This window comes from Papio anubis, chromosome 11, assembly GCF_008728515.1.
Source record: "Papio anubis isolate 15944 chromosome 11, Panubis1.0, whole genome shotgun sequence".
In the NCBI taxonomy this organism is placed as follows: domain Eukaryota; kingdom Metazoa; phylum Chordata; class Mammalia; order Primates; family Cercopithecidae; genus Papio; species Papio anubis.
This window is the reverse complement of record NC_044986.1, coordinates 88899413-88909858: the sequence shown is the minus strand read 5'-3', so window position 1 is coordinate 88909858 and position 10446 is coordinate 88899413. Positions and strand designations below refer to the sequence as shown.

At 42.1% G+C, this 10446-nt stretch overlaps 1 protein-coding gene across 1 annotated transcript in view; it reads left to right on the top strand.

The window, feature by feature from the left end:
• The first annotated feature begins 1728 nt into the window (after nucleotides 1-1728).
• Nucleotides 1729-10446, top strand: part of LOC101017757 (zinc finger protein 33A) — a 57662-nt gene continuing 48944 nt past the window's right edge. The window contains 2 exon segments of the mRNA XM_021943210.2: nucleotides 1729-2043; nucleotides 3530-3582. Coding sequence (XP_021798902.2) covers nucleotides 3574-3582 — 9 coding nt within the window. The 5' untranslated portion in view covers nucleotides 1729-2043; nucleotides 3530-3573.

The window sequence follows — 10446 nt, the reverse complement described above, 5'->3', positions numbered from 1 at the left end:
AGATAGTGGTTGCAAGAGGCTAAGAGTGGTGAGGGAATCTGACTTTAAAAAGGTAGTATGGAGGAATTTTATTGACAGAGATGAAACAATTTTGTATCTTGCTTGTGGTGGTGGTTACACAAATCTATGCATTTTCAAAACTCATAAAATTATGCACCAAATAAAGAACTTTTCAGTATATAAAGCATAAATTTAAAAATGTAAATTTCAATAAATGTTTCACATATTTTCACTCAAATATTTGCACTTTTTTTTTTTTTTGAGATGCAGTCTCGCTCTGTCACCATGCTGGAGAGCAGTAGTGCGATTTTGGCTCACTGCAACCTCCACCTCCCAGGTTCAAGCAATTCTCCTGCCTCAGCCTCCCGAGTAGCTGGGACTACAGGTGCGCACCACCACGCCCCACCTAATTTTTGTATTTTTAGTACAGAAGGGGTTTCACCATGTTGCGCAGGATAGTCTAGATCTCTTGACCTCATGATCTGCCCGCCTCAGCCTCCCAAAGTGCTGAGATTACAGGTGTGAGCCACCATGTCCGGCCATATTTGCATTTCTTTCAATTCTCGTAATAGACTAAAAAAGTTTTGCTGGAATGGAGTTGCTTATTTTTCTGTATTATAAAATGTAACTGATATTAAATTTATAGTTTCTATCTTTGGCATCACATCCCTTTTTGTTTTTTTTTGGGACAAGGTCTCACTTTGACACCCAGGCTGTAGCACAGTGGTGCCATGATGGCTTACTGCAGCCCGGGGCTCAAGTGATCATCCAACCTCAGCCTCTTGAGTAGCTGGGATCACAGGCACCTGCCTACATGCCCAGCTAACCGTTATTTTTAATTTTTTGTAGAGATAGGGGTCCCACTATAGTGCCCAGGCTGGTCTTGAACTCCAAGGATCAAGTGGTCCTCTTGCCTCTGCCTCCCAAATTGCTGGGATTACAGGTGTGGGCCACTGTGCCTGGCCCCTTTGTCAATTTTCAAAAATTTATACTCGTTTAGTGGTTTTAATGTTTAAGTATTGTATACATTTGAGAGTTTATTATGTGTGATCTATGTATACCTCTATATTCCAAATTGCTCGGAATGACATGCTCTTTGGAATACTCCATTCTTTCCCTCACTGTTTTGAGATGCTGTATTTACTACACATTAAAGAATACTCTTAATCATGGTGTCTTATTTCCACGGAGCAGGTGCCAAACTACTTTGAATAGAGCAATATTATATAGACAGATAGATATAGATATTTCTTATGCATTTTTGCCTGCTTTTTAAAACGTATACTGGGTGTTATTTAGGTTTTTACTTATTCCAGATAAAGTTGAGAATGCTTTTGTAAAGTACACAATACACTAAAGATCAAAGAGAAAAAATATACTCAAAAATTTGTTGATCTTCTTTTACGGATTTTGTGTTCCTAAGAAAGGTACAGATGGACTAAATGTATTTCCATTTAGTCAAGCAATTTTAATGTCACAGAGGAAATAATATGTGACATTTATTTTCTTCTTTCGGATTATTGTAGCTCAGTCAGAAAATCGTTATTGCTTTAACGATTTTGATGAAGTAGCTTTCCTGTGGCACCTCCCCTTTTTCCCGCTCCCAAAGAATCGCAGATAGTGTCAAAGTCTTTTTGTATCGATGAGATCTACTTCCTAACATTTAAAGTGCAACTGACACGCAGCTGAACTCTTCTTGACGCGTCTGTGTCTAAACTGCACACACGCTGCACACAGACCTCCCCTACAGTGCATCCCTTTGAGGCGCCCTGGGAGAGCCAGGGCTGCTGGAAGCTCCCGCACCAACTCCAACGGCATCTGCCCACTGCCTAGCGGGGCGCCTCTCAGCCAATCCCGAAGGGTTGCTCGCGGGGCCTCACGGGAAAGGTAGTTTTTAGGTTGGGCGCCAACACCGTCAGGCTTTGCGCGCTAGCTGCGCGCATGCCTCGTCCACCGTCTACCTGTGCGTTTCCGCCTTTCCTTTTGTTTTTCTCAGGTTTTGCGTGGGAGGCGGTCGCGCGATCAACCAGATGAGAGAGTGAGGTAAGCCTGGGTGGGTTGGGCAGGGAGGGCGAGGGGGCCTCGCGCGATTCCGGGGGCGGGCGGCAGGGGGCCGGTGCCAGGTGGCGGGGAGGAGCCCGGGGGACCTCACAGGGGAAGCCGGGGACGGCAGGGCTGCAGCATGTCTGCCAGGACGCTAGGCCTGTTCCTTAAAGGCGCAGTCTCTGTCCAGAGCGGGCCGCACCGCGTGTGTCGCCCCCGTTTGTAGGGGCCGCAGAGGAGGGCATGTGCGCTTAAGTGGTCCGTGCGCTGAGCCTTGCGGGAGGGGCAGTTCTTTGGTCAAGCGGGAGCGGGTGTGCTAGGGCGCGACCGTACCTGAGCGGGGAAGGGCGAGTGCAGTGGCCTGCCCCACCGACCGACTCCGTTCCACGTTCTGCATTCGTCCTCTTTAGGTTCCGAACTGCCCTCCAGTCAGGTCTATCACTGCATCTTGGTATTTGCTGTTCCTCTGTCCTGACTTGATCTTGCACTCAGGAAAGATCTTCAAGAATTACCTAATTTTGGCTTGGCGCGGTGGCTCTTAGCACCTGTAATCCCAGCACTTTGGGAGGCGGAGGCGGGTGGATCACCTGAGGTCAGAAATTCGAGACCAGCCTGACCAACATGGTGAAAGCCCGTCTCTACGAAAAATACGAAAAGTAGTTGTGCGTGGTAGCGCATACCCGTAATCCCAGCTAGTGAGGCGGAGAATTGCTTGAACCCGGGAGGCGGAGGTTGCAGGTAGCCGAGATCGCACCATTGCACTCCAGACTGGGCACCAAGAGCGAAATGCCGTCTCGGGGGGGGAAAAAAAAATACCTAATTTTGCCTCATTTGTTAGAAGAAAAATATTTTTTTTGTTGTTTTTTTTGTTTGTCAAGGTTATTGACTTGTTCAGGATCAGTTTGTTAGTAGGGAAGACTAAGTCACATCTGACCCCTAAGCCAGTACTGTCTACTTTTCCATATACGTCAAAGCAAGTTTAAAATATCCCTTTGAGAAATAGCAACAAAGTTAGACGAAAAAATTAAAATAGATTTTTTCTTTGAAGCACTGCTGCTTATGGCTTTCTGTGGAGTCACTCACCAGAGGTTAACATTACTGGGAAAATCAATAGCTTAGTCCTATTTTTTACAATGGTTTTAGTGTTAATGTTCCTTCATTAAATATATTGTTAACTTGTTTAGCCAATATTATCATTATACATTTTTTGTGAACACCGAGGGAGATTGAAATCCTTAGGAAGCAAATATTTACTTTCACCTGGTGAAAAATCTTGTGCCCAAGAGCTGCATAATTATGTTGGAGTTATATTAGGGTGGTCTTTCACCATTTCTACCTCCTATTCCAGAGTGTCAGAGGACATTGATATTCTCCCAGAGGGAGCATTTTACCTAGTGGGTGTGTATGGCTTCTTAGGGCAGAAGAATCAGGGAGTTGCCAGGCGGGCCAAATCTTTCATGATCCCATTCCTCTTTTTCTAACTTAGCTGTATCTTCAGAGTTGTCTCCGTCTTTCCAAGAACAGAACAAAATGAACAAGGTAAGTTGTTTATTTAATTCCCTACTTTATTTTGCAGTGGACTTTGTGAAATTTGTAAGAGTCAATATGGTGATGTTTTTGTTTTTTTGTTTTTGTGTGAGATGGAGTCTCGCTCTGTCACCCAGGGTGGAGTACAGTGTCTCCATCTTGATTCACTGCAACTTCTGCCTCCCGGGTTCAAGCAATTCTTCTGTGTCAGCCTCCCGAGTAGTTGGAGCTGCCGGCTCACGCTGCCACGCCTGGCTAATTTTTTGCACTTTAATAGAGACGGGGTTTCACCATGTTGCCCAGGCTGGTCGCGAACTCCTGAGCTCAGTCTGCCTGCCTTGGCCTCCCAAAGTGCTGGGTTTACAAGCATGAGCCACTGTGCCTGGCCAAGAGTCAATATGTTAAGATGAGAAATTAGTAATACATAAAAATTAAACTTCCCAGAAAATATAAAGTAACAGATCAATAGCAGGGCCAAGTTAGAGTCAATAAGTTGAGCTTCATATGTTTCTTATGTTTTCAACAACCACGGCAGAAAGGAAGACACTGGATACAGACAGACTCCTCTGAAGACACAAAGACTTCCTGGCAGATACCTTTTTTGGTCATAACATAGGGACCTATAGTGAATAACCTTCCAGTGATAACCCTGAAATGAGTGCAGCCTATTGACTCAAACTGCTTTCTTAATTTTTATTTTACACAGGTTTCAATTTTCTTTTGGATGTAGTTCAGTTTTTTTTGATCAATAAATTAAAATGTATTTTAATTTTAATTAATTTATTTTTTTATTTTTTTGAGACAGAGTCTCGCTCTATTACCAGGCTGGAGTACAGTGGTGCAATCTTGACTCACTGGAACTTCTGCTTCCAGGTTCAAGCAATTCTCTTGCCTCAGCTTCCCGAGTAGCTGGGATTACAGGCACGCGCCACCATGCCCAGCTAATTTTTGTATTTTTAGTAGAGACGGAGTTTCACGATGTTGGCCAGGCTGGTCTCAGTCTGCTGACCTCGTGATCCACCCGCCTTGGCCTCCCAAAGTGCTAGGATTACGTATTTTAATTTTTAATGAATCTTATTTCTACATGTGTAGCAGATAGACAGAAAACCCCTTAAATATAGAACTTAATAAATTATTACAAATCCATGGTGCAAATAATGAATACATAGGTCAAAACAAACATTGCCAGCACTCCTGAAGCTGCTGTCTTGTCCCCCTCACAATCCCGACACCTCCCTGCTCATTCACTCATTTCCATTTAATCTGTGGCTTCAGTGGCAGAGTTGAGTAGTTGTGACAGGAACCTTTTGGCCTGCAAAGCCCCAAATTTAATGATGTCTGTTTTTTTTTTTTTTTTGGAGAGAGTCTCACTCTGTCACCCAGGCTAGAGTGCAGTGGTGCGATCTTGGCTCACTGTAGCCTCTGCCTTTAGGGCCCAAGGGATTCTCCTGGCTAAGTCTCCCAAGTAGCTGAAATTACAGGCACGTGCCATCACACCTGGCTAATTTTGTATGTTAGAAGAGACGGGGTTTCACTTGGCCAGGCTGGTCTTGAACTCCTGTCCTCGTGATCCACCTGCCTTGCCTCCCAAAGTGCTGAGATTACAGGTGTGAGCCACGGTGACTGGCCAAATATTTAATGTCTGAGTTTTTACAGAAGAAGTTTACCAATCCCTAGATTAGTTTATTAAGTTTATTGTTGGTGTTGTGTACTATTTCAGATGACTTTTCCTGCTTTGAGGTCATGAAGATAATCTCTTTTGTTATCTTTTCAAATATTTATTGTTTTGGCATTCACATTTATGTCTCTTTCATTGGAATGGTGTCTGCTTTGTATGGAGATAGGATGTCAGTTCCTTTTTTTTCTTTTTTTTTTTTTTCTTGCTTTTGTTCATTTATTATTATTATACTTTAAGTTGTAGGGTGCAGCCATAACATGCAGGTTTGTTACATAGCATGGCGTGCCCTTGTTGATGTAACTTATCAACTCGTCATTACATCAGGTATAAACTCCCAAGTACGGAATCCCTCCCCTCCCCCTCCCATGATAGGCCCGGTGTGTGATGAACACCTTCCTGAGTCCAAGTGATCGTTCTTCAGTTCCCACCTATGAGTGAGAACATGCGATTGTTTGGTTTTCTGTTCTTGTGATGGTTTGCTAAGAATGATGGTTTCCAGCTGCATCCATGTCTACAAAGGACCTATGGCTCATCCTTTTTATGGCTGCATAGTATTCCATGGTGTATGCTTGTTTTCTTAATCAATCTGTCACTGATGGACGTTTGGGTTTGATTCCAAGTCTTTGCTATTGTGAATAGTGCTGCAAAATAGGCTTATCGTGTGTGTGCTGCCGCAGCATAAATTTATAGCTCCTTTGGTATATCCCAATGGGATGGCTGGGTCATATGGTACATCTAGTTCTAGATGGATTTGAGGAATGCATCATACTGTTTCCATAATGGTTGAACTAGTTTACAATCCCACCAACAGTGCAAAAGTGTTCCTATTTCTCATCCTCCAGCACCTGTTGTTTCCTGACTTTGAATGATGGCATTCTACTGGTGTGAATGGTATCTCGTGTGGTTTTGATTTGCATTTTACACACATATGATGGCCGGTGAGTGATGAGCATTTTTTCATATGTCTGTTGGCTGTATGAATGTCCTCTTTTGAGAAATGTCTGTTCATATCCTTTGCCCACTTTTTGATGGGGTTGTTTGTTTCATGAGATTTGCACAAGGTTCTTTGTGGTTCCTGGATATTAGCCCTTTGTCAGATGAGTAGATTGCAAAGAACATACAGTCTGTGGGTTGCCTGTTCACTCCTGATGGTAGTTTCTTTTGCTGTGCAGAAGCTCTTTGGATTTAATGAGATCATTTGTCAAGTTTTAAAAGCTTTTTGCTGCGTTGCTTTTTGGTGTTTAGACATGAAGTCTTTTTGCCATGCCTATGTCTAGATTGGTACTACCTGGTTTTTCCTCTAGGATTTTATAGTATTAGGTCTAACATTTAAGTCTCTAATCCATCTTGAATTAATTTTTAATTATAAGGAGTAAAGGAAAGGATCCAGTTTCAGCTTTCTACTTATGGCTGGCCAATTTCCAGCACCATTTATTAAATAGGGGAATCTTTCCCCATTTCTTATTTTTTTCTCAGGTTTGTCAAAGATCAGATGGCTGTAGATGTGTGTGTGGCTTCTGGCTCTGTTCGCGTTTCCAGCCGGTGCTATATCTCTGTTTTCAGGTACCAGTACCATGCTGTTTTGGTTGCTGTAGCCTTGTAGTGGTTTGGAAGTCAGGTGGCGTGATGCCTCCAGCTTTGTTCTTTTGACTTAGGATTGTCTTTGGAATCACGGGCTCTTTTTTGGTTCCATACTTGAACTTTAAAGCAGTTTTCAATTCTGCCAGCTCATTGGTAGCTTGATAGGATGGCATTGAATCATAATTACCTTAGGCGTATGGCCATTTTCCGCACGATATTGATTCTTTCTATCCGCGGTACATGGTATGAACACCATTTGTTTGTGTCCTCTTTTATTTCCACTTGAGCAGTGGTTGTAGTTCTCCTTGAAGAGGTCCTTTACATCCCTTGGTTGGATTCCCTAGGTATTTGATTCTCTTGTTGGCGGTGGAAGTGTTCATGAGATTTGGCTCTGTGTTTGTCTGTTATTGGTGTATAAAGAATGCTTGGCAGTTTTGCACATTAATTTTATCCTGAGACTGCTGAAGTTGCTTATCCCAGCTTAAGGAGATTTTGGGCTGAGACAATGGGGTTTCTAAATGAAATCATGTCATCTGCAAACAGGGACAATTTGACTTCTTATTTTTCTAACTGAATACCCCTGATTTCTTTCTCTTGCCTAATTGCCCTAATAGAACTTTACTATATTTGAATAGGAGTGGTGAGGGCATACCTGTCTGTGCCAGTTTTCAAGGAATTTTCCAGTTTTTGCCCATTCAGTAGCGATATTTGGCTGTGGTTTATCATAAATAGCTCTATTATTTTTGAGTGGGTTCCCATCAATGCCGAATTTATTGATGTTTTAGCATGAAGGGCTGTTGAATTTGTCAAAGCCTTTCTGCATCTATTGAGATATAATCATGTGGTTCTTGTCTTTTGGTTCTGTTTATATACTTGGTTGTGTTTATTGATTTGCGAATGTTGAACCAGCCTTGCATCCCAGGGATGAACCCACTTGAGTGTGGTGGTTAGCTTTGATGTGTTGTTGAATCCGGTTTTACAGTATTTTATTGGGGATTTTGCATGGTGACATCAGGATATTGGTCTAAGAATTCTGCTTTTTTGTGTGTCTCTGCTGCCGAATACAGGTATCAGGATGATGTTGGCCTCATAAAATGAGTTGGGAGGATTCCTCTTTTCCTTGATTGGAATAGTTTCCAGAAGGAATGGTACCAACTCCACTCCTTATACCTCTGGTGGGAATTCAGCTGTGAATCCATCTGGTCCCTGGACTTTTTTTGGTTGGTAGGCTATTGAGTATTGCCTCAATTTCAGGCCTACTATTGGTCTATTCAGGGGATTAGCTTCTTCCTATTTAGTCTTGGAAGAGTGTAAAAGTGTCAAGGAAATTATCAGTTTCTCTAGGTTTTCCAGTTTATTCTAGCGTGAGGTGTTTATAGTATTCTCTGATGGTAGTTTGTATTTCTGTGGGGTCGGTGGTATTATCCCCTTTATCATTTTAATTGCGTGATTTGATTCTTCTCACTTTCTTTATTAGTCTTGCTAGTGGTCTGTCAATTTTTGTTGATCTCTTCAAAAAACCAACTCCTGGATTCATTGATTTTTTTTTGGAGGGTTTTTGTGTCTCTCCTTCAGTTCTGCTCTGATCTTAGTTATTTCTTGCCCTTCTGCTAGCTTTGGAATGTGTTTGCTCTTGCTTCTCTAGTTCTTTTTTAATTGCGATGTTAGAGTGTCAATTTTTTGATCTTTCCTGCTTTCTCTTGTGGGCATTTAGTGCATGGTACCTCTGCACACTCACTTTAAATGTGTCCCAGAGATTCCTGGTATGTTGTATCTTTGTTTGGTTTAAAACATCTTTATTTCTGCCATCATTTGAATTTATGTACCCAGTATTCATTCAGAGACTTGGGTTGTTCAGTTTCCATGTAGTTGGCGGTTTTGATTGAGTTTCTTAGTCCCTGGTTCTAGACAGTTGCACTGTGGTCTGAGGAGACAGTTTATTTATAATTTCTGTTCTTGTACATTTGCTGAGGTGCTTTACTTCCAATTCATTGGTCAATTTTGGGTAAGTCGTGTGATTACTGAGAAGAATATGTATATTCATTTGATTTGGGGTGGAAGTTCTATAGATGTCTATTAGGTCTTAGCTGCTGCAGAGATGAGTTCAATTCCTGGACATGCTTTGTTAGCAACTTTTCTGTCTGGTTGATCTGTCTAATTTGACAGTGGAGTGTTGAAGTCTCCCATTATTATTATTGTATAGGAGTCTAAGTCTCTTTGTAAAGTCTCTAAGGACTTGCTTTATGAATCTAAGGTGCTCCTGTATTGGGTGCATATATATTTGGGACCAGTTAAGCTCTTCCTGTTAGATTGATCCCTTTACATTATGTAATGGCCTTCTTTGTCTCTTTTGATCTTTGATGGTTTAAAGTCCTATTTTATCAGAGACTAGGATTACCCAACTGCTTTTTTTTTTGTTCTCCAAAACTGCTTGGTAAATCTTCCTCCATCCCCTTTATTTTTGAGCCTATGTATGTCTCTCAGGTGTGAGATGGGTCTCTGAATACATGGGCTGATGGGTCTTGACTCTTTATCCAGTTTTGCCAGTCTGTGTCTTTTCATTGGACCATTTAGTCCATTTACATTTAAGGTTAAGATTGTTCTGTGTGAACTTAGTCCGCCATTATGATGTGTGGATTTATTTTGCTTCTGGTTTAGTTGATGCAGTTTCTTCCCTGCTTTTCGATGGTCTTTTACATTTTGGCATGTTTTGCTTGCGTGGGTTGTTCCTTTCCATGTTGAGTGCTTCCTTCCAGGGTCTCTTGTAAAAGGCAAAGGCCTAGTGGTGACAAAATCTCCTAAGCATTTGCTTATCTGTAAAGGATTTTATTTCCTCCTTCACTTATGAAACTTAACGGCTGGATATGAAATTCTGGGTTTAAAATTCTTTTCTTTAGAATGGTGAATATTGGCCCCCACTCTTCTGGCTTGGAGGTTTCTGCCGGGGGAGATCTGCTGTGAGTCTGATGTTTCACCCTTTGTGGGTAACCGACCTTTCTCCTCCTGGCTGCCCTTAAGATTTTTCCTTCATTTCAACTTTGGTGAATCCTGGCAGTGTATTGTCTTGGGTTGCTCTTCACCGAGAATTATCTTTGTGGCGTTCTCTGTATTTCCTGGTTGAATGTTGGCCTGCCCTACTAGGTTGGGGAAGTTCTCCTGGATGATATCCTGAAGGTGTTTTCCAACTTGGTTCCATTTTCCCCCCTCACTTAGGCACCCCAATCAGGCCAGATTTGGTCTTTTACATAATCCATACTTCTTGCAGGCTTTGTTCATTTTCTTTTCTTCTTTTCTTTTGGTTTCTCTTCTCGCTTCATTTCATTCATTTGATTCCTCCAATCGCTGAAACTCTTTCTTCCAGTTGATGAGTGGTTACTGAAGGCGTGTGCATTTGTCCGCATTTCGTGTCATGGTTTTCATCTCTTTCATTTAAGTTTATGACCTTCTCTGCATTAATTAGTCCTGGCCGTCAATTCTTCCACTTTTTTTCAAGATTTTTAGTTTCTTTGCGCTGGGTACGTGAATTCCTCCTTTAGCTCTAGGAAATTTGATGGACTGACTTCTTCTCTCATCTCGTCAAAAGTCATTTTCTGTCCAGCTTTGATCCGTTGCTGGCG